General features: G+C 38.4%; 1 protein-coding gene across 3 annotated transcripts; it reads right to left on the bottom strand.

Moving 5' to 3' along the window:
• Positions 1–270: 270 nt before the first annotated feature.
• Positions 271–25,737, bottom strand: Med (Smad/Smad4 homolog Medea). Of its 3 annotated transcripts, none has more exons than XR_003655669.1 (14): positions 25,580–25,737; positions 24,960–25,209; positions 24,662–24,836; positions 23,943–24,152; positions 23,189–23,668; positions 22,620–22,748; positions 21,549–21,728; positions 20,027–20,131; positions 18,723–18,853; positions 18,288–18,379; positions 17,528–17,696; positions 16,627–16,753; positions 4,949–5,382; positions 271–4,397 (listed from the first exon to the last, which is right to left on the bottom strand). XR_003655669.1 is itself a non-coding variant. In XM_028300709.1 (14 exons), exons 2-14 carry the CDS (start codon positions 25,194–25,196, stop codon positions 4,328–4,330), a joined length of 2,241 nt encoding a protein of 746 aa, XP_028156510.1. In that variant the 5' UTR covers positions 25,197–25,209; positions 25,580–25,737; the 3' UTR covers positions 271–4,327. The 3 variants fall into 3 exon arrangements, 1 of the variants encoding a protein (XP_028156510.1); XR_003655670.1 differs by having other exon boundaries at positions 22,620–22,739; XM_028300709.1 differs by having other exon boundaries at positions 5,238–5,382; positions 22,620–22,739.
• Between the last annotated feature and the right edge of the window lie 36 nt (positions 25,738–25,773).

The raw sequence follows: 25,773 nt of genomic DNA, 5'->3' as shown, positions 1-25,773 counted from the left end.
GGAAGCTCTTGCAATAATAATTTAGGTATTTCCTTAGATATTTCTTGTGTAAATAAATAAGAGCTTGGATTTTTGAAGGTAGGTAACTTATTCTTTTACATTTAAATTACTGAAAAACTATGATTAAAAAATTTAATTGATGTAATTTGAAAAAAAAATAGAATATAGGCAATTTATTTACATTTTAAACATTTGGAGGAAGACACTTCATTGAATTTAAATAAAACCACTTTTTAGAGGAATAACCTTTATATTCATTTGTTTCATATTTTCAATCTTAACTATAATCTTAGGGCAAATGCACACGGCGCCCCCATGATGAAAATATTGTATTGAAACAACCAGACAAACACATCAACTCCTAAAGTACAACTTTTAAACGGATACAAGTGTTTATGTACTTATTACAAAAATAGACTGTGGTGCATAAAATGGTACAAATTATTTAAATCAAAATTGCGTATACAACGCGTCAACTACATTTTTTATGTACCTACAGAGATAATATAAAACAAAGTCGCTTTCCGCTGTCTGTCCCTATGTATGCTTCTTTAGAAATACGCAACGGATTTTGATACGTTTTTTTTAAATAGAGTGAGTCAAGAGGTAGGTTTATTCATAGGTATTAAACATGCATATTATAGAAGAGAATAGCCGGGAAATTCCATTGCAACCGTGCGAATCCGGGGCAGGCCGCTAGTTACATTAAAAAATATACAAGAACAGTATATTTGCGTGATTTTTTCGTATGTAAAATTTGCATAACAAGACCATTTTAATGACCGCAGTCTACATTGTCTACAAACATTACTCATACCAAACATTTTTTTTTGCAATTCCATTGAATAGATTCTTTTATTCGTGCAGTTAATATGAGGAACATGTTTTGAACCATAGCTTGCATATTTGTAATAGTCTGTAATTTGTATAATTTGCACTTCGTTAGAGATGTTCACAATAATTCGTAACATTGACTCTCGGGTACTAACAACTATTTATAAAACGACAATCTGAACAAATTCTAAAATTAACTAAATGTGAGTTATGTATTTATTAAAAGGTACAGTACATTCTCATAATGGGTGCAACATTATTTTTATAATAATGCATCATGTAATTAACATTTTGATGGCCAAACTGCGTTTGCTAGAAGAATAAAAGCTACGTTTAGACAATAAAAATGAGTATGCATTTATTAGGTACATTTTCCAAAACTTTGTGAAGAAAATCTGCCAACTGTTTCTCTTTTCACTTTTGTTGTATAAACGTAGCCACTAGTCACCCACACCCAGTCAGATTCAGCTATCTCTGTCGCACTGCCGCGACAGCCCGTATGTACAAAAGCGACAACACGTTCACATGAACAACAACCCACATCAACTTTGGATAACTTCGGTATATCTCCAAACAACTGTAAGACATGGTTACCATAAACTCGTGAGAGATTCCAAACAGCTCTGTAGGATAACTGTGGCATGTAGAATTTGACAATATCATTCAAAACTTCAACATCATTAAAAAACTTACCACATATTATTAATATCATCTAAAAACCCTTTGAATCCTTTTGATCACTATAAAAGAGGTATTTTTGATACACAAATTTTGTGAAAGCTTACTAAAGAGAATTTACGAATATAATTTCTAAGTACCGAGTCGCGAACGCCTGTATTAAATAAGCCGGCGACCGACCGACAAGATTTTTGTTATATTAAAAAATATTCTCAATAAATTGTACTATTTACAAAACTCGCACAGTCCGAATGTTTAATGGTCATTGGTAACAATCAAATAATTGTAAATTGTAAAATTCAGATGCATAAACTAAATTACATATCGATAACAAAAATAAAAACATGTGATGTTCGTTCGTCCACAACGCAAAACTCACACAGATAAAATCGAAATAAATCAAGTTTACAAAAACAATAATAATACACACATTTATAAACCCTCTCGCTCGAAACCGATTAGTTCACATTTTTTGTCATAGACAATAGTTGTTACGTATTTTACAATAAAAATAATTAATAATAAAAAATCGAAAACGCTAACTTTCACTAACAGTAATATAAAATGTTTTAACGCAAGATAATAGTATCATAATCTGCCAAGTAATAATAATTAAAGCAAAACTTAGCGAACTACAAAAAAATCTCAATTACGTAGAACACGAATTTCTCTTGCAACTTTAAGTATCACACACTTACATCTTTACTTTAAACAAACGTAAGCAATGTAAAAGTTGTTGGGAAATTCCAATTCATAAATCCACAAACACTATCTTAGAACTACGTAAGAATTACATTAAAACCGTTTACGATTTTCGTACACAAAATATGTCATTTTATCCTTAACCTAGACGTTTCCAGAGCCCACCCGTGGGTGAATGGCCTGGACTGAATGCGGGCGCGCTCATCTTATTTTATAAACATATTTTGTTAGCACATCACAGATCATCTTAAACAATTTAGCAAATTGCATGGACTTTACACTTTAGTCATTTATTTGACATTGCAACATTATGACCATTGACTTAGTTGCAATTCATCCCGTTTCCAGATTAATTAGTTTTGTGATCAATAAAAAAACTACTGTTCTACATAAAGCTGCCTGTCAACTATTGGACGTCAATTCATCAGTTCAGGGGGCTGTCCCACTCATTCAGTATCAATTTTAATATACAATTTAACCCTTTAAGTGGGAATATAGTTTCCACCATATTTTGGACCTTATTTCCTTATCTTAAGGTCCAAAATTAATGACTGTTGGTTAAGAGACTTATGAATCCATGCAATTTCACCAATCAGGCACATCAAGCTAACAAACTTACAGCCTCACCCCCGCGCGCCCGCCGCTCACAACACATAAATTACTTACGCTACATTACGACGTAACGCTAATTAATTAAGCTACAAAGCTTATCCATTTGGCTTCTTTCAAGTTGAACCATAATTATGTCTTGTTTTTTAAACTACTTTAGTACAAAATGCCTTATTTTGGTATCGCTGTCACTAAAATTCGTATGCTGCGCGATCACTGCGCGCACTCATTTGTAAGCAATCAACATTTAACTCAAAAAGCGAGCCTAAAACGCATTCGTGAGCAATTGACTTTATTACAGTGCGCACTCACAGGCAAATATGCTCGGCTTACAATAATAATCACTACATACATAAGTCGCTTTCCGCCGTCTGTCTGTTAGATCTTTAGAACTACGCAACGGATATTGATGATTTTAATAGATAGAGTGACTCAAGATTAAGGTTTATAAGTATAAAACATGTATAATAAAGAAGAGAAAAGCCGGGAAAATCCATTCCAACCGTGCGAAGCCGAGGCGGGCCGCTAGTATGAATATAAAATGTCGAACGCTTATTACACACGAGTGCAATCAGTGAGCATGCACCTTAACATTACTAAGAACAACGATGGACTGACCTTTGAGCAATCTGCAATCGTGTGCTCCTATTTACAATACACTATATCTTACACATTAAACATTTTGTGAAAAATATTATAGTGAGATCTCTTTATATGTTCTTTAGTTTGTTCTGTCGAAATACTGTCATATAATATGTTATATTTAACTTAGTGAATCTACTTAGAACAAATATACAAGACATAAATTAAAGTTCACCTTTTTTAAACGAGCGATCACATCATTATTTTCAATGTGCGTTTTGTTTCAATGTCCAATCCAACACACACAATCCAAAACTCAACTGAGAAATCACAATACAATTTTATAAAGGAAGACGAAATAAAATTTTGGAAGACAAAGCCAATTCATAATTTTGAATGTAAATAATAACTTGATAAAACATAATTTAATAAATGCTACTCATATGGCAACCGTTTAGGCACATTTTTGAAAAAGGGGATTTTTTAAATCATCCTCAAAAATTTATAAAGAATCAATGAAGAAATCTACTATATTTTCAACATGTTTCAGATATTTTAAATAAATAATATCAATTTATAAAATAATATCAATGTTGAAAATAGGAAAGCTAATATAATAATGACTGAATTTACAAGACTCCCTTAAAAATTCCCACTTCCAAGCAAGTTCGAGTTTCTATTAATTTCAGAAACAAATAACAAATGTAACGGACAACATCGTTCGAAGTAACACTAATCTGTTCACAAAATAAGTCCCACAGATTTGTACTTCGTTTGTTCTGTAAAACATTGTTCACTGAAACCCGATCTCACTGCTAATCACTGTTCGCATCATTGTCAATCACATCACTTGCACAATCACTGTGAAACAACGCACATTTCCGTCTGTCCGCTCAAGGCCTCAAAAGAAGCCGATCAACTCCTACTCGATGTTGTTGCGTGGCCCGTCGATTGGCATTGTGTGGAGCACCTCATCCAGCAGCTGGAGAGCTCTGAAAACCAGCAGAGTAAATATCAGTCAGGGGTCAAAGATAATCGTAAGTAACACTATGTTTTTTCTGAATTAATATTATGGTTATTAGCAGAATCGCTGAAATGAAGTGCCAGTAGGCGTGGCACATAGCTGATGGCCGCTGGGGCAGAAAAGTTCTCGATTGGCGACTACGAGCCGAAAGACGTAATGTAGGCAGGCTCCCAACTAGGTGGAACGACGATCTGATGAAGGTCACGGGAGGTGCCCGGATGCGGGCGGCGCAGGACCGGTTTTTGTGGGAATCCTTGGGGGAGATCTTTGTCCAGCAGTGGACGTCCATTCGAAACTACGATCGATCGATTATGGTTATTCGCAGGTCGTTTACGCCGCTGCTGTGAGACCTGCTGTGGTCACTGACCTGTGGAGGTGCACTTCCACCCAGCAGGGCGTCTCCTTGATGGAAGTGCGCGGGTAGTCGGGCCCCTAGCCCTTGACGAAGGACAGCCGCACTATGCACAGCGCCGACACCCGCCGCTACTGTGCGTCAGACCTGCTGCTGGTGTCACTGACCTGTGCAGGTGCACTTCCACCCAGCAGGGCGTCTCCTTGATGGACGTGCGCGGGTAGTCGGGCCCCCAGCCCTTGACGAAGGACAGCCGCACTACGCACAGCGCCGATACCCGCCGCTGCTGTGCGTTACACCTGCTGCTGGTGTCACTGACCTGTGGAGGTGCACTTCCACCCAGCAGGGCGTCTCCTTGATGGATGGCCCCCAGCCCTTGACGAAGGACAGCCGCACTATGCACAGCGCCGATACCCGCCGCTGCTGTGCGTCAGACCTGCTGCTGGTGTCACTGACCTGTGCAGGTGCACTTCCACCCAGCAGGGCGTCTCCTTGATGGACGTGCGCGGGTAGTCGGGCCCCCAGCCCTTGACGAAGGACAGCCGCACTATGCACAGCCGCCGGAGATCATCCACGCCGATACCGGCCGCTGCTGTGAGACCTGAAATAGCGGTGGTCACAATCTTTGTTAAAATGTCTGCCGTTATATTCATTCTGTCTGTAAGCGTCTAATGTTGTTGTAATAGGAGCTTCACTCGACATCAAATAAATCGCACCTCCCGCGACAAGCATTTTCAAACGTATGCATCCCCACTTCCCACCAATATTGGCACCATTTAAAAGCCTAGTTCTAACCTTCATTCCATTAAAGGAAAGGTTTTTACCCCAAAAATGTGTCTTTAGAAGGATCCAGAGTCACTTCTTCAAAAAATAGGTAGTTACGCTTGAGCCAACTTTTATGGCTATAAAACTGTTAAGAGCGTTTACGCCGTTTGGCGCAAAAACAGTACTTTTTCAACTCGTTACAATCATTAACCAGTAATACTACAAATATGTTATAGGCATAAATAGTTAGGCAATTTCATCGTCTAAATAGTTGATTGAAAAAATATTGCGATTAGTTTAGCATTTAAGAATTCTATCAAGATAAGTCCACACAGGTTTTGAAAATTTCCACTTTAGCGTCAGTTTACAAGCTGAAATTTTTATAAAAATACTGTGAAAACGATTTAACAAACATTCATATCCTATAGCATAGATCCTTGGGCAAATAGTTATCTGAGAAAATTTTTAGATTTAAGCATTTTACAATAAGAAATCACAAATAAAAAGAACGTGAAATACCCAAAAATCAAATTGATTTTTTCACCAATATTCTTCCTTTATTCAACACAAAAATAGCTTAATTTAATAGAAGAATATCTTATCTAAAATATTTACTTTGAAATTTAAAATAATTCATTGTAATTTTTTTTCTATGAGTATTTGAAAACTACTATAAATCGCCGGGCACGAATCGTTCNCTGGCACACTTTAACGATGGTGGATCAAAGTATTTTGATTTGACTATAGAGCGTGAGAACACGCACACAGTCATAATTATTTTAGTGTGAATAAAACTAGCATCGAAATTACCTAAACTTGACATGCCACGCTAGACGTAAACGCTCTTAAGTTGGGATTAATCGAGACGTGAGATAATTAATGGACACGTGAGATCATTATTTGGTTTTATAACCATAAAAATTGGTCTAATTGATCCCATAGGTGGGCCCAAAGTAAGGTATTTTTTCAAGTCACATTTATGGTATATGTTAATCATTTATTAAGAAATGAAATGTGTTTTTCTTTTAGGATATTTATTGGGCTTTCAAATAACACCAATATTCTTGGGGCACCATGATTGTGTCAGAAGAAAATCGTTAAAGTCGCAGAAGGTGCGATTTATTTGATGTTGAGTATAGTTTTCAATAAAAACTATGCTTATCTTTCTTTGCGCTAAGATATAAGTTTAAGTCAACTTTATACAGTAAATAGAGGGAAAAGTCTATTCGTATGTATTTGTCAATGTAAAAGCAAAAAATCATTACTTCGCGAATGCACAATTTTTAGTCGGAAATATATTTTGTTGTTGAACACAACTTCACCTTGGTCTAACTTTACGATTTATAAGCACTAGTTTTAATAGTCCATGCAAAAAGGAATAATAAAGGAATTTTGATTTTGACTTGACTTTGACAAAGATTTGTGGGCGTGTGTACAAATACTCACCATCGGATGGTTTTGGAGTGCATACAGGACAAAGAAAAAAAAAGATATTCATTTTTATGCATGGGTACTTGACCTGATAAATTTCAAAGTTGTAAGGCACACAGGTGTAGATTGCTAAGGGCATCAAGTAGTTTCAATCAGGTACTGTGAGTTCCATAAGCCTCCAGTTTGAATACATGCTGCTTGATGGTTGACTAAAAACTAAACTATTCTATCACAAAAAACAAATATTTATGAGTCCGCTAGCACCATGCATCTGTGAGAAGCTTTGCGTGTAGAGCCCCATAGTAAAAATTATTATTTGATCATCCAAGTATTATTTTAGGGTGCGCCAAAGTTCACCTAAATTTTCAACTCCGAAAATTGGAAGTCCGAAAATGTTCTTCCTAAAATTTTTCATCCTAACAATCACAATTCATAACTACTCTGTCTCTAATGTTCATAATTCCGAATCATTCAACTTCATAATGTCATTAGCAATAAACATCTATTATACTTTTATTTGTTCTCCTAGATTTTCTCAACATAACCATATTTTACACTATTATTCAAAGTCATATCTTTTTTGTTTAGATTTCTTTCTTTGACGATATATTAAAGTTACAGAAACGAATCGGTCCTATTCATAATTATTGGTTTAGGTTAGGTTAGAACTGTGACCACAACGCACGAGCCCAGCGAGCGAAGCCAGAGTCCCGCTCCAGTCATTCAGTCAAGTTCCAGAAACGAATCGGTGCTATTCATAATTATTGGTTTAGGTTAGGTTAGAACTGTGACCACAACGCACGAGTCGAGCGAGCGAAGCCAAAGTCCCGCTCCAGTCATTCAGTCAAGTTCCAGAAAGAATCGGTCCTATTCATTATTATTGGTTTAGGTTAGGTTAGAACTGTGGCCTTACGTTTCATTCGCGAAGAACGTACTTCTGTACGTAGTATTTATTAATATTCTATGGTATTGGTGAAAATATTATGGTAATGTTTAGGGATAAAAGTGTTATGATAAAAAACAGTAGGAGTTTAAATATAACTAGCTTTCCGCCCGCGGCTTCGCCCGCGTGGAATTTTGTCTGTCACAGAAAAACTTTATCGCGCGCGTCCCTGTTTCAAAAACCGGGATAAAAACTATCCTATGTTCTTTCCCGGGACTCAAACTATCTCTATGCCAAATTTCATCAAAATCGGTTGCGAGGTTTAAGCGGGAAAGCGTAACAGACAGACAGACAGACAGACAGACAGAGTTACTTTCGCATTTATAATATTAGTTGGGATAGTTGGGATTTATTTGAATAGTACGGACGACGGCACGTCAACGTAACCAATGCGGGTTCTTGTGCAGTTGTAATAGGGGCGAGTATGCAACAAAAAAGTGTAGCTTGATGTGCTGTCGTGTATACCTAATCCTCAGTAGTCCAAAAAATACACTGTTTCTATATGGAATGGTGGTTCCATTCCTGGATATGATTCGTTCATTCATTTCAACCTAATGATGTCCACTGCAGGATAAAGGCCTTCACCAAGGATATTCGCAATGACCGGTCCTGCGCTGACCGCATCCAGATGCCTTCCGCAACCTTATTATTACTATCCTACTAATTTATATTGCTATTTAATTGGCCAAATAACAACCACAAGTTCCAAATAAGCCGCTTTATGACAAACTAAAATTCACACAGGCAAAGCCACGGGAAATAGCTAGTTTATGTATTCAAGCCAGCGGCATTTTCCGACTCCGCGATTTTAGGTTGAATCAAACCCGCGACACACATTGCCTATTCAGAGTGATTTCTCTAGAATACTTAATGATTAGGTTGTTCGACTGAATGGCACATTTCAATGGAGAAAATGGGTTATTTGCTTATTTGAGGTTGGTTTACTCGGGAAAACGGTTTTGTTTGCCAGTTTCAGATATCTTATGGGCACAAATTCTTGAGGCTGAACCCCTAGAGATATTTCTTAGAAATATAGGAATACAATACAATCACGTAATGACTGACTTGAAACCTCCGAGGCCAAGTGCTAAGAGAATGAGATTCTCTCATCCCGGTGGTGGTTTTGGGTTCCGATTTCTGACTGGGACAGTTTTAAAGACTTTGTTATATTTCCTTACGCTCATTAAAGGTTTGATATAATGTGATTTTTCAAATCAGAAATAAGATTTCGAGCATTCGCAATGTCTTAGAAGGGAGTGTATCTGTCTTTAAGACTGTGTTCCCATATATCTTGAGTGGAAAATGTAAAGTGCGACAGCACTTCAAAATAAAGTGATTATTTAAAACTTTATTAATTTGATAGTACGATTTCACTGTCAACATGAAACTCAAAAACTATATCCAAAGCCATAGCTTTATAAGCGCAACAATAAAAACGTCAGCCTCCGTCGAGTTTATTCTCCTTGATTTATATGCAATTTGGGAATCGTCCGCCATTTTAAGCGTTGACCCATTTATTCTTCGACTTGCAAACGAAAGTGTTTTTCTTTGGCACGCCTCTTGAGTTCCCTAATTTAATATCGTGTTTTAGATTCAGAAAAGTTATCCATTGTTGAAATGTATTGCTTGTAAGAAAACACGCCTCTGTGGAGTTTTCCGCTGGTCTTCCTTGTATTTTTCATTAAATCTATATTATAGAGCTTCTGTAACTTAAATGCTAATGCTCAAAACACTAACATTTGCTAGCAGAAGAGTAGCCTTTAAATGTTTTTGTTGTTTCGTGGCCAAATTACATGGGCAAACAGATTTCTTTTTTACTTCCATCTTCGTCTATCACGAAAATGAAAATCATGTTAAAAATATGAAAGTCCTACATGCCAATCCTCTGAAACCATTCGAGCTTGATAAACCAAAAAATATTTTTTCTAAAATTCTCTCCAATCCATTCCAACACCAAACATTTCAATGTAAATCAATACCAGCCAGTGTTTCCAATTATGATAAAAAACGTAAAAAAGGTAAAAAAACTACACGTCGGAACTGCGATGCAGGTGAAACCCGAGGGCATCATTCGTCAAAACCACCATAATCTTGTTTCGGCCGACATAGACACATTGAACGGTATTTTTTATTCATTCATTCGTAATATTTTGTATTTTTTTCCACCGCGAACGAGCACATTGTTCTCGGTTCTCGAGCTTTGGAGAATAAATGAATAACCACTGTTCATATACGTGTCTGTATCCTGTAAATTGTATTTCGTGTAGTGAACAAAAAACTGACAAAGGTGGCTCGGTATATTCCGCAAATTGTTTTGAGCACTAACCAATATTGTGCTCTCCCGAAACAGTGTTAGGACAAAACCTGCTTACCGAAACTTGTGTAGTGGACGGGCCATGAAACTAGACCCGTTTCAGGGCCCTTTCACATAATGGTACTGACGAAGCAATTGGAATTCAAATTCACAATATCAACACCAAATATTAATCATAGGGGGCACATCTAGTTAAAAACTGAATTCCTGAAGATGATTTCCAGGATCTTGACTCTCTTATAGAACTGAATATGCAGAGATTTCAACTATTTTGAATATGTAATTCATTTGCTATTAATTCCGTCTTTTTGATGATAAGTTAAATGGGTACTAGTTACATGTGGTTGTCGACGTATTAATTAGAACATCGCGGCACCGCAGCAGTGACAATCAACGTCACGTGCACGATACAAGTTCTGGAAACCCCTGCGATCGGTCTAGGGCTGATCAATATACAGGGTGTTGATTTCAATCCTCGCCATATTTATTTAGGTGATCTATTATGACTTACATAAACTCATTATCCATCAAAAAAAAATTACAAACGAAAGTGGAATTTTTAGCGAGTATTTTCCGTGCGAAATTAATTGTACTGTGGCTTGCAATATTGCAATAGTTTACACTGCGGCACTCATCGAGCTACATGGATCGCTCGCTTATCATGTTGGATAACCTCCTGAAGGAAGCCACTTAAAGTAGGTAGTGTAAAAGGTATTTTTCTTTGACTACCTAAAGTTAAAGTTCGTTTGAAATTTTTTTCGAAGTCAATTTTTTTACTGATTCGTAATCAGAATAAGCTACTTAATCAACTCCCTGAATATGGCGAGGATTGAAATTAACACCCTGTATACCTAATACGATATAATTTTATTAAAGTATATATATTTAGTTGTTCACTAGTCTAATAGATTCACTACAAAAGTAGTCCCTTAGGACTACACAAGTTAGACTTATTTGATTATTCTTAAAAGCGAATTTCGCTAAAATTCTTTATACCAATATTTATGGCCCCATCCCAAGACAAGTCAACATTATACAAAGTTTATGTAACTAGGAACTTACCTCACAGTAGGTCGCTCTATCTTACAGGAGTTGTATTACAAACCAAACTACACCTCAGCATGTGACAAGTACGTTAATAAACATCCATCATCGTAAAGTGCCAACCCTACTCGTCACCGTGCATACATGACACCTGGTTCAATATGGCCACCGGGGTCCATTTGTATAGATCGGGTCGGGGTTTAACACTAAAATAGTTATCGGGAGCCTAGGGAACAAGCTGGGCTATTGTGGACTGGATCCAGATGACGAAATTGGTTTCGGACCGAATTGCTGAAATTCTAATTGAAGTTTTTAACTGGTAACATAAGTACCTACAATAAAAATCAGCATTGACTTTATTATGGGCTCCTGAAATCTGCAAAGTGACTGTATAAAATAGAAATTATTAGCTGAAATAAAAACTCTGAAAGACACCTACTTTCAATATTAAATAGAGTGAACCGACTCTTGTCCCACAGTAATAAATCATTCTTGAACTTTCGAAATGTATTTTTTTAACATTATTTGCATGTGATTTCTTGCCTAAAAACCTGAAAATCTTGAATGAGGTGGCTTGTGACTAAAATAGTATCAAGGGACCAATTAAAACAGTAGGCATTATTTATATCTATGGTTTGTAAATCTTCCTGTGTCTCCCATGGCCCACAAAAGTGCTTGTTCTTTAATAAGCGACACATAACTCATATTGCGGCACCTAGCGGGCCCCCGGGGCCAATTCATCACGGCGACTGTCGGGGGTTATAGCCGCTTTTTATCTTATCAACTTGAGAAAATTGTACTCGTAGATTGCATGCAAGAGATATCGTGTCTTATGTTTTTTTTGGTAAATAAAAGTAAATTGTCCTGGGCATCGTGAATTATATTACATTGTTGCTAAGTTTTTCTTCAAAAATAACTAGATTAATCAGCGGATTTGATGAGAATTCTGTCAGTTAACCATTGGTCAAACTGAGAAAATAAGTACATAATCTGTTACAGTCGACAAATATTCACAGTTTTAACATTAATTAATTTAATAAAATTGATTTACTAAATATAATTTTTATATCGGCTATTGTCGTAATTAGTCAATTACTTTGGCGTGCACTGCATCAGCAGAGTCCATTACGAAACAAATTTGGGTCGTTACATGTTTCGGAAAACAGGCAAATTAAATTCTTTGTTTGTGTAATGAGAACCACTGTAATGCTGATTGAATATTAAGCTACTAATTAATTAACTACATCAATGGTATGTAATTGGAATTACATAAATTGATGTGATTTAAATTAAATATCTGAGCTACTTATTTTATTTGAATCACATCGATTTTAAAGTTGACTAAGCTATCAATAAATATTTAGTTTATTTTGCAAGGTTTTATTTAACCTCGCTTGTAGATGCATAGCTGGGATGGTAAAATCTAACAATTTGGATATTCCTTGCATCATATTCCAAATTTAAATTGGGCTGAAAATTATAATGGAATTGAATCACATTGACAGTCAAGTTTTCGTCGTTTTATACGGTTCAATGACAACAAGAGGCGTATTTTTTTAATTCTAATTCATCGAAATGTAATTTAAATAAAAATAAAACAAATTGTGCTCGAATTCTTTGTACTGACTTATCTAAAGAAGAAATACAATACTGTATTCACTGAATAAACACAAGAAATTACAAAAGTAAATTGTCATTTAAAATAACCCGTTTCACTGAAAAGTAGTGACAAGGCACATCCTAGCAAATCGAAGTGCCAAAAGATGCCTCGACCCTAGTTTTCCTTAGGTGCCTCATGAGTGAGAAGGTTAGGCATATTTATGTGAATCCGTACGTAAATTAGTATTTTTCTTCTTTGCTGTTAAATATGTCTCCATTTCGAATGAGACACAAATAAATAATACCTTCCCTTTCATAGGTTCCCAGTGACAGCAGACATGGCGCCCGTCAGCTCGCTGCTGGTATACTACGTCACAGAAGCAGGGGAACCGGTCAGTGACGTCGCTAGCTTCCATGTCAAGCTGCTGCATAAAGAGGTAAGGATTTTCTTATGTATACCTACCTATTAACTACATAGTAAATTGTGAAACAGGACGACGTAGAGATGATAGAAAAGGGTCAAACTATATTCCATGGTCTTTAAGGGCTTCCAGAAAGACAAAAACTACCCGATTACCTTAACTCTTTTTTACAAAAATCCATGAAAATATCCTGGGAACTGTAAAAAATGAGATTTGAAGGCAATACAAATAAAATAGGGCTAGTATTGGTAGTAGCTCTTACTCTTCTCACTATTTGTGTGATTGTAATGGTCAATCACCATGCATGCGTCTTGATCCAATACTAAAACTACCAGGCCATGGTAGCCATTGAAGTTAAAATTGGAGTGTATATTCTTACTCTGAAAAAGCCTTTTTGTAAAAATTTTCCATACTCCAGTATAAAGTTGTAAATGCAAATCGTCATTCAACTCTAACATTATTATCACAACGTTAAACGAGTTAGCACAAAAACGGAATGTTCTCATAAAAGCGAATCCCGCACGCGAATACATCACAATATGGATTCATGCGAACGTGTAAATGTACGGTACGCAGAGCAAATATTGGTACATGAATATTTATATTCAGTTACGATGATTTTCGGCTTTTGTGACGAACTCATATTTATGCAATCGCGAACGTATTTTTGGGCTGTTAGGGTGTGTGTTAAGCAAACAATTAATGAAATGGGGATTTAATAAGTACATAAACCGTTCAGCACACTCAAACTTATTGTGAACAAAAGGTCGTTTTGCATAACCATGTGTACAGAGAGAGAGACCGTGAAAACTTTTATAAAGTTCTGTAGCACAAATAGCCTTTATATTTATGGATTTAACAAGAAAAAGCCTTTTTGTAAAAATTTTCCATACTCCAGTATAAAGTTGTAAATGCAAATCGTCATTCAACTCTAACATTATTATCACAACGTTAAACGAGTTAGCACAAAAACGGAATGTTCTCATAAAAGCGAATCCCGCACGCGAATACATCACAATATGGATTCATGCGAACGTGTAAATGTACGGTACGCAGAGCAAATATTGGTACATGAATATTTATATTCAGTTACGATGATTTTCGGCTTTTGTGACGAACTCATATTTATGCAATCGCGAACGTATTTTTGGGCTGTTAGGGTGTGTGTTAAGCAAACAATTAATGAAATGGGGATTTAATAAGTACATAAACCGTTCAGCACACTCAAACTTATTGTGAACAAAAGGTCGTTTTGCATAACCATGTGTACAGAGAGAGAGACCGTGAAAACTTTTATAAAGTTCTGTAGCACAAATAGCCTTTATATTTATGGATTTAACAAAAAAATACGTAATAATTATTAGGGTTTTAATTAATTTTAACTTTGTACCCTATTTTTACAAATTAATAAATTAAGTATGAAATGAAATCACCTTATTCACAATTAATTATTTATTTATAAGTTCCTACTTACAAAGTTTATGTACTGCGAAGCAAGTGTTCAAAGTGTCCTCCGTTCTGATGAAGGCACAGTCTAGCACGGCGAAGCGTAGGTTTTTCGCTTTAGTTTTCGCAACACATAAACGTTTTGTCTAACAGTTTCACTAAAACAATCCTTTCATGTAACGCGTTTACACTGTTTATCTCTTCTGCGCATACCAATCGTTTCAAGTCACTCCAAAAATCCATTGGTATCAGGTCCGAGGATCGTGGTGGCCAAGCTACTGGACCACTCGTCCAATCCACTGTTCACCAAACGTATTATTCGCGCACTTGACGTCCTTATTGTGGGGGAGCACCATCCTGCTGGTAGTAGATAGAGCATTTGATGTAACGCTAAGGGTACGTCATCAAGCATTTCGTCTAAGACGTCTTGCAGACACTCCAAGCACCATTTTGATTAAATTATTCGTTGTTTGAATACACTTCAGACATTTTTGTATTTTTTATAACGTGATTTGTGATTGATGGATTTCTCAGTTTTTTACAAGTGTCAAAAAGACATTTTAAAGACAATAGATTGCAAAAGATATTTAAAAATACAATAAAAAGTAAAAAAGTCTTTATCGCATCGCCAACAAGTGATGTGCATGCGTTACGATAATTAGTGATGTGTTTAACAGATTGTCGATAAAATAAAATACTCAAGATTAAAAAAAAAATTTTTCGGGCATTATTTTTTTACGAATTTGTGTTCAGTATCAGTAATATAGTAACCTCTGTAAATATGGCAAGAATGCAAAGTAACACCCTGTATTTACATAAATGATATTATTAATTACAATTTTCGGAAACATGAGTGTTATGAACATCGCCGGTAGCACTACAAATAGTATGAATGAAAACTTTAGGATGAAAAATTTTAGGAAGAGTGATCATTCGGATTTAAAATCGTTAGGAAGAACAATTTCGGGTAAATAACTTTAGGTGAGCCAATATGGACCCATTATTTTATATTGTAGCGTAATGTATCGTGGCTTACACTTGTTCATAGAAGGGAGCTGTCGGTTGTATGGTAGTCATTTGATCATACAAGTATTATTTTTAGTTGTAGCGTGTTATATCGTGGTGTATCGTGACCCACACTTGTTCATAGAAGGATGCTGCTGTATGGTAGTCATATTATTTGATCATCGAAGTATTAATTTACGTAGTAGCATGTTGTATCGTGGTGTAGCGTAATATATCGTGACTTCCACTTGTTCATAAAAGGATGCTGCTGTATGGTAGTCATATAATTTGATAATCGAATTATTAATCTAATTTGTAGCGTGTTGTATCGTGGTGTAGCATATTGTATCGTGACTCACACTTATTCATGGAGGGGTGCTGCGGCTATATGGTACTCATAATTCATATTATTTGATAATCGAATTATTAATCTATGTTGTAACGTATTGTATCGTGGTGTAGCGTAGTGTATCGTGACTCACACTTGTATGGAGGGGTACTACGGCTGCATAGTAGTCATATTATTTGATAATCGAATTATTAATCTACTAGCGGCCTCCCGCGACTTCGTACGCGTGGTTAATCTGGGTTATAAACAATAATACTGTAAAGTTTCAAAAAATCCGTTCAGTAGTTTTGCGTGAAAGAGTAACAAACATCCAGACATCCAAACTTTCGCCTTTATAATAAAGTAGGATATTAGTAGGAAGTAGGATGTTGTAGCGTGTTGTATCGTGGTGTAGGGTAGTGTATCGTGACTCACACTTGTTCATGGAGGGGTGCTGCGGCTGTATGGTACTCAAAATTAATATTATTTGATAATCGAATTATTAATCTATGTTGTATCGTGGTGTAGCGTAGTGTATCGTGACTCACACTTGTTCATGGAGGGGTGCTGCGGCTGTATGTGCCCGGCGACAGCGGCGGCCTGTGCGGCGGCGGCGGCCTGCGCGGTCGCAGCTTGCGTCTGCATCTGCCGGTGGCACTGACGAAGGTCGAACACCTGGAAAGATACGTTACAGGTGTAGTAAGGTCAGGTCAACATCAGGGCAGATTACTCGTATACATCAGGGTGTTAGGTAAATGGGTATATGAGCCGACACTAGCCCATGTTAACATGGTCATATAAATGGTATGGCGAAGTCAGAAAATTGATTATCTTCATTTTAATTATTTTATTTTTCATACAAATCGGATTTTATAAAATTTAATTTTTATGAAAATTTAAAAAATTAAAATGATAATATCAAATTTCTGACTTCACCATACCATTTATATGCCCATGTTAACATGGGCTAGTGTCGGCTCATATACCCATTTACCTAACACCCTGTATACATTATTTTGTGACATGGGGATGTACTGCTGAACATTAGCATCCCCCAATTTCTAGATTGATCGGTTGGTAGCAGCCTGCATGCATCCAGAACCTACCTGCAACCTTTATGAGGACCTTGTGGGATGGACGTCATACGTTGCACTTGTCGGTATTGGGGAAATACCCTACCAAAAATACCTTTCAAGCAGGTCCAGGTACTAAGACTGCACGAAAACAGAATGGTCTGAAAGGTGACACCATCGAAGACTATATTTCTGTTATTGGCATAAGTTACACAATAATTCGGCAACTTCAAAACCTCTCTGTTTTTTTTTTTTTATTTGGCTTACAAAACTGGGTACAATCAAATATCATGCGAAAGTAAGTAATGAATGTAAAATCAATTCATACTGATTTACCCTACTCGATGTAGATATCTAGACACTAGAAGGTCATTACCTTAATGCAAGCAGAAGGGTATATCTTATGCACAGCGTCGCCTGGCGCGCGGCCTGCTTCGCGGTCTAGATAGTAGGACTGCACGAAGACTGAGTGGTCTGAAAGGCACCGAAGCCACACATCGCCCTCGCCGCGTAAGTCTAGCTGAACGCCTTTGCCGATGTGCAGTCTGTGGAATGAAAAAAATATGTGACAACGTAGCCATACATGGACAGCTTGAAGCAGTTAATGTCGACAGCTTCAAGCTGCGACTGCATAGCAACCTACAGAAGAAAGCAGTCACAGCTTGAAGCTGTCGGATACTAAATGCTTCAAGCTGCCCGTGTATGGCGGGCCTTATGTGCAATCTATGGCATTTATGTTAGGCCAATGGCTGAGAAAAACGGGACTATTCCCACCTCTCGTTCCCACCGCTGCAACTCCTGTGTATCCAGGATCTACAGCTTGATTGCCAATAAAAACCCAACCAGTGAAGGTCAAGTTATCCCGGGGGAAAGTTAAACTGCCATTGGAACCGCAACGAAATTAATCAGAAGAACATAGGAGAGTTCGAAGTTAAAATCGATCAATCAAAATCTGATTAAAATTTTTCTTTTTTCTGTCGACAAGCTTATTTTCTTTGAATGCTGTAAAGGCGTACCTATCTTTTAGATTCTAGCTTTCTTTTAATGTAACGGTGCATGTGAAATTGCAATAAATGCTGGTAAATCTTTAACAAAATAAATAAAGAAGCAGCTTAAAAAAAATTAATAGCATTTACCTCGCCCGCTCACTCTGTTCTGTTCTGTGGACATTGCTGAGCGCGCCTAGACAGAACCTGTTACCGCCTGAAGGATCCACGTAGCCATCCACCTAAAAGAAAGACCTCATATTATCTTCTGATAAACCATTAATAGTTCTGATATGTGCTATTTTAAAACAAAAATCTGCCTAATATCAATTTCTATCCAGTACCATATTGGGCGCCAACTATACATGGGCGGAAACATCAAGTTACTTTTGTAATATGTATTTAAGATAACAGTTTGAATAATCTTGCTATTAGTAATTTAAAATATTTTAAAAAATATATCCAGTTGACAAAAAGTTGGCGCCCAACGTGGGGCCTCGTGAAATTATGCAAAACATATCCTTCAAGTTAACAAAAAGTTGGCGCCCAACGTGGGACTACATAAACTTATGTAAAGGAACTTACAGTGACATTAGGCCTGCTGGAGGGTACTTTGAAGGTCTCCCCGACTTGCGTATCCAGTTCGAAGTAGGCGACGGAGCACCAGTATTCGGGCGCTGGCTGGCTGGAGAGCAAACCGCCAGGGTTGCCATTGTCTGCAAAAAATTGTTTTTTTTTTCTTACTACATGGTAAATGTATGTATCGTATTAAAACACACACATTTCAATTTTATATCAAATGCAAAACACACGAACACTGTCCGCTTCTTACAATATTATACATCTGACTACATTATGCTACAGTTTGTTTACGGAATCCGTGGCAAAGGCAAAAACAGATATTAAGCATAGTAGTAACAGTAAGTTGCAAACATGTTTCTTCGGCTTTATTTCTGAGACGCAAAAAATTCAAACTTTTAGTAACACTTGTGCACGCGGACCCTATAAACAAACAAGGGGCCAGTCCGTATTACGAAACGACGCTCAATGCTCGAATACAACTCAAGCATAGATATTACAGCATATTAAGTCATTACTTTGCCAGGTCATTAACCGGGTTTTCAATATTCGAACCGCAATTAGCAGTAAAGTACGGCCAACTAGCAGCGATAGAAAAGGTCGATTCGACTGTCGAACTGACAATCTATTCTGTCTCTTCCCCTCTTGTGTATACCCCTGCTATTCCAAATGACCATGACATTGGGTTTGTTTACATTTGGTATCGCTTCTCGTTGGCCCTACTTTGTTATAATAATGTATTTTATTTGTCGTTTCGTGATACGGAGGTAGGATCGCAATACCACAGAATAATAATAAATAAGTACTACGTACAGAAGTTTTACTTCGCGAAGGTATTTAAAAAAATGTATGCTCAATGTCATTAACAATATGGTGTAATTTAGCCTGTCTCAAGAGTCAAGCACCATTGTGTTGACAAACGTCAGTGATCGGCACTGTGCCGAAGCTATAGGGCTGACTTCGGTAAAATGATGTGACGTGAGGTGCCAAACTGCGGAAAATGGCGGAGGAAATACATGATTTAGCATGAATTATTATGAATAATATTAACTACTTATTTACCTCTGTGTCTTGAGGCAACTTAAAAAAGTACATTCTGTGTTTTTATTATTATTTAGGCAGTTAAATACTGCACAGTATTTAGTACACCATTTTCTTTATTTTCTTCCATCATACACAAGAATACGCGTGCGTGAGTCAATGTTCGCTCGTATGTGAGGCCTTGTCGAATAGTATTCGTAGGTGGGCCATCGTGCGTGTTTTGTTTTCGATGTAAACTCGCGGAGATGAACAGGCCTGGCAATACTGACAATAGTGGTGGTGGTGCGGCGGCGCGTCAATCGGCGCGGGCGGCGCGGCGGGCGGCGGCGCCAGACTCTGCGTGTACGTCAGCGTGTTGTTGCCCGTCCACGTGCCTGGCGGAATACACCCTGTTACCGCACTGGGTTCATAGCTCACTTAAAGTTAACTCGTAATTCTAATCTAACGAGGTGTTTTAAGTTACCCGTTGTTCTAAGTAAACGACAAACGCGACAACGCGACGCTACCGAAAACGTCACTTGAAGTACATATTGCATTACGTCGCGTTGCGTCGCTTCATGTCGCGTTGCGTCGCTTCATGTCGCGTTCCGTAGCTCACGGCAGAACATCGGGTCAAGATGTGCGCCGCGATAAGCGGTTATCACGCCATTTTATCGATTTTGCCCATTCATTTTGACGTCGATAAAAGTGCATCTTAGGCGCAGCGCGACACGACGCGACGCAATGAGGGCTATCGTTTTTATACTTAACAGTTGGCACCCCTGGCGATTGACAGGACCTTACTCTACAGTGGCGCCATCTTGATGAGTGCAAATGCGATAGTCCTCCTACAACTTTAGCACTCACCAGTTGGTGCCACTGTCTTCGCTACTAGCAAGTGACAGGACCTTACTCTACAGTGGTACTAACTGGTGAGCGCTAAAACGATAGCCCTCATTGCATTACGTCGCGTTGCGTTGCGTCGCTTCATGTCGCGTTCCGTAGCTCACGGCAGAACATCGGGTCAAGATGTGCGCCGCGATAAGCGGTTATCACGCCATTTTATCGATTTGCCCATACATTTTGACGTCGATAAAAGTTATCACAGCGCACATTTAGACCTACAGCGGCGACACGACGCGACGCAATTGTCATAGCGTGCAGCGGTGTCCTAGGTAAGTGACAAGAAATGCCAGCGACATACGTATATGGCATTTCGATGAATTCGTTCGATCACGCTCGTCGCGCTAGCCGCGGAGCCGCGTCGCGTCGTGTCGCGCACTTAATCTGTTGCTTGTACAGTACATAACTATCTCCAGTCGGCTGCTCCCGTGGAAAATGAACCCTAAAATTACCGGGAAACCGATAATAATTATAACCGAATAATTCGATATTAGGAAATAATCGAATATTGAAAGGAGTCACGAGAATTTATCCTAGATAAGACTTGTGCTTGGGGATTTAAAAAAAACACGAATTTTACTTTATTACACCAATAGTATCGCCTTCTAAAGCCCGGTCTGTGAGCACGTAGAATTTTGTCCAATGACTCCTAGCTACCCATCCTTATCGCTCGCGCGTAATTATATTGCTGTCGCGACTGTGCGACAGGCACCCGCAGTGAGTGTGCGAGCGCGATAGCAACACAATTACGCGCGAGCTATAAGGATGGGTAGCTTGGGGTCATTGGACAAAATTCTACGTGCTCACAGTCCAGACCAGTGTATCTAATGTGACTTACATTAGTACACCAGTTAATAGTCCTAGAAACACTAATTCTACAAAACTGTTGTTGTTATTGTTCCCAAATACCTTGCTGCTGCTGCTGTTGCTGCTGCTGCTGCTGCTGTTGCTGCTGCTGCTGCTGCTGCTGCTGCGTCTGCGGCGTGCGGTGCGGCAGCGGGCTGGGCTGCGGCGCCGGGCTGCTCGACGCGGCGAAGCCGTTCTGCTGCGACGTCTCCGCTGCCACTGGGGACACTGCTACGGTTCCCACTGGGGATAAATCTTTGGTTAATGGTTGGAGCTCGCATGGATGATTAAATGAGGACTATCGTTTTAGCGCTCACCAGTTTGCGCCACTGTAGAGTAAGGTCCTGTCACTTGCTAGTAGCGTAGACAGTGGCACCAACTGGTGATCGCGAAAGTGGTAGGAGGACTATCGCATTTGCACTCATCAAGATGGCGCCACTGTAGAGTAAGGTCCTGTCAATCACTAGGGGTGCCAACTGTTAAGTATAAAAACGATAGCCCTCATTGCCTTGTGGGTTGCTTGGCTCTTACTGAGGACAAGGCAGTCTTAAATTGGAGCCATGGGTGGAAAAGTTCTCACTGATGACGAGGCATATGAAAAAACTAATGGCAAATCTTAAAAATTCAGCCCCCCTAGACAAAATGCACTTTTTTAACGAATCGAAAATCGAATCCGTCATAACTCTATACAAAAAAGAGGCTTTTCAACTACTTTTCGACAGGTTTGCGATTAAAATGTGCACTTTGTCTAGACACTCAGTTTTTTTTTAATAGATAACAAGGCAGGTATTTGACCGCAATCGCACCTGTTGTTGAGTGAGATGCAGTCTAGGATGGTACATATCTGCCTTGTAAGTGCCTATTCACTCTCGCCTTAAAAAGATTTCAAAGTTAAGATACTTCTGGCAAAGGCCAAAGGAAAATGGAAGATTTAGCCCAGTGACAATTCCTATGCTGGTCAGAGGAAATGAAGAAGCCTGATGTTCGCATATTTCTCCCTAAGTTGTCCTCTTACTTAGAGAGTAGTGGTGGTCGTTCTACTCTATCAGAACCACGCTTCTAAACCTTAAACTAAAAGTATAACTAATTAGATAGATAAGATAGTATCTTATCTATCACAGCACAGAATCTCACCTGGTATTGTCTGTGTCAGTTGAGTATCTGTAGTGGTCTGTTCAGTCGTGAAGAAGGTTGTGGTGGTTCCGTCTATGATCGGGGTCGTGCCCCCGGGAGACATACTAACCGGCAGCGCCGCTGAAAGGTCAACAAGTAGAATCTAACATAGATTGCGAATACTCCTGCGAAATTACTCACGACTGTGTAAAAATATGAGGATTTATTAACAACTAGCTTTCCGCCCGCGGCTTCGCCCGCGTGGAATTTTGTCTGTCACAGAAAAACTTTATCGCGCGCGTCCCTGTTTCAAAAACCGGGATAAAAACTATCCTATGTTCTTTCCCGGGACTCAAACTATCTCTATGCCAAATTTCATCAAAATCGGTTGCGAGGTTTAAGCGGGAAAGCGTAACAGACAGACAGACAGACAGACAGACAGACAGAGTTACTTTCGCATTTATAATATTAGTTGGGATTAAGTGTATAAAAATAGACAAAATAAATGAAATCGCTGAAAGAATTCAAAGTTGTAATGGACAACCACAATACATGAAAGGAAACGGTGCAAAATAAAATAAGAAGCTTACAATGGTTCATTCTTTTTGGCAGCCACATCGCTCGAGCATCCATCGTGTCTGGTGGCTCTATTTTCGGGGCTATGACCCGCTGCTGGGCCATGGCCATCTGCTGGGGACTAGGCATCGACATCGCTTGACTTATGCTCGGCATTTGGGGCGTCCCCGGCGACATCTGAGTTGGCGCCGACGCCATTCGCGGCGAAGCCATTTGAGGCACGTTTGTCCCCATTTGAGGAGTACCCGGCCCCATTTGAGGCGTACCCGGCCCCATCTGAGGCGTACCCGGCCCCATTTGAGGAGTCCCTGGCCCCATCTGATTGCCTTGGACCATCTGTGGTGTGGGCATCTGACCAGCGTTTGGATGTGAAATCATCTGGGGAGCACCGGGCGAGTGCCCCATTTGCCCCATCTGAGGCGGGGCCCCGGGGGGCCGGATGGGCGTCCGCGGGCCGTGCGTCGGCGAAAATATATTCGGGACGCCATCTGGCGCTAACACGAGAAAATGCAAAATAAAATTAGCATGCGTCGCAAAATAAATGACACAAATCTACATTTCAATAATATGAAGCTGAAAGTTTAACACAATAATGTGACAGGACAACAGTTAATTAACTAATCAAAAACCTGTATTGAACTCATTTTCTATGCTACATAATGTTTAAATAATCAAACAATTAAAGTCTTAAAAAAACCTAACTAACAATGAAACTTCACATCACAAAAAAACCACTCTTTTTTTTAATAAAAAATTTAAAAATCTCACTTTGTCCCTGGTTAATAATAATATTTGTGGTCTGGAACTGCTGATGATGATGTGGTATAGTGGAGTGGTGGTGGCGAGGACTGGTGGCATGGTGCTGGATGGTCACCAGTTCCCCGGTATCCATGTCCATTCCGTTGCCACTGATGCCTGCGGTGTATTCATCTTTTACCAATCTACTCGGACCAGACTGAAGTGTTAAACCGGAAAGATCTGCAAATACCTGATTCTTACAAACTAAAATCACAATGAGTCATAGCTTGAAGCGTGAATGAGCGATGCCCACACCTATACTAATATCATACAATATCAATACTAGGAATAACATCATGATTAACATATTATACTGGACTAAGGCTGGGTTGCACCATCTTACTTTAAAATTGACAAAAATCAAAAATGTCAAACTCCATACAAAAAACACCAGTTATCGTAATAGTTACAGTCAAAGTTAGGTGGTGCAACTCAGCCTAAAACATTCCTATATTTTATTATTCAAAATTTGTGCATCTGCTTGTCTTCAGATTACCCATTCACATTATAATGAGCGGTCATAAATAATAACTGGTTTTACTTAGCTTCATAATAAAAGTTAACCTTGACTAGAGACCTTGAGTTAACGTTAGCTAATAATTTTACCCCAAATTCTATTTGAAGCTGTTACGCTCGAAACCTGTCTAAACCACTAAATAAGTAATGTAATTCATAATAACTATACAAACCAATGCCTGGTGAGACAACCCTTTCATAATGGTATGGATTGACACAAACTGAGTCACATTTGAGGTCAAATGCAAACTGACAAAATTTCACATGCTTCAGTTCGTTTTTGTGAAGATCAGGCCAACGCCAGATGCGTGCATAGATCACATGTGGGAAACCTTTGCGTCCAGCTACCTACAAGTTAAAAAAGAGAATTAATTAAAATCTTTTTGGACATTTTTACAAAGTGAGGGTGAGACAAAAATTTACAAGAATTGAATATAACAGGACCAATAACTTCATTTAATATAACCTTACCTGCAAACGACCATCTAAAGTCCGCTGTATAGTTACACATTTGCTGGGATGTGCTCCGTTTGTAGTTATAGCCGTGATCAAAGAATCAAGTTCATCTCGCTTCTCTTTCAGCTTCTTGACAAGTGATTCTATGGCACGTTTAGAGAACCCCTCACTCTCGCCGCCTTGGCGGTGGCACATCAAGGAGTGCACGATGCTCAGACAGGCATCTGCAGACGTTGGCGCCGCGGTATTCATGGCTACTAGAGTACTGAAGACATGAACAGGAAATCAAGATTATACACTACAATTCCCAACAAAATTACTGCAACAAGCAGTCTCTATAATCACCACGTTACATGTATGGTCATTAATTTATCGGTAAATAACACCTAGACCAAGTTTCACTAGAAACTGGTTAGATTAAATCAAGATTAATGAGAGAAATATTTACAACATTTTCAAAGCACAGCAATGCGTTAAGCTTTTAATATTCGCTTTTGCAGTAACGTACTTCGATCGATTTCCAAGTTAAAAGTTACGTATTTAGATTAATCATTAAATAATGCAGTAAAATAAGACAAAATGATCGTGAAGTTAAAACTGCTTTTCAATGAATTTTATGCTAGGAAATATATTACCCGTTGTATGTAGTGATATCAATTCCAGTTTGTTTTAGTACAAATAACACTTATTAGTAGAAAAATCATGGATAACTTATTAAAATTGATTTCCTTTAGTGCAAGACGATACCAAAACAGAAAGCGACATTTTGACGACGCATAAATAATATAGAGCAAAGTGGTGTTGCAAGTCTAGGATTAATTAAGCTTGA

Source organism: Ostrinia furnacalis, unplaced genomic scaffold, assembly GCF_004193835.3.
Source record: "Ostrinia furnacalis isolate ACB-3 unplaced genomic scaffold, ASM419383v2 OfSCF0780, whole genome shotgun sequence".
NCBI classification, from domain to species: Eukaryota; Metazoa; Arthropoda; class Insecta; order Lepidoptera; family Crambidae; genus Ostrinia; species Ostrinia furnacalis.
This window is presented reverse-complemented; position numbering and strand designations above follow the sequence as displayed.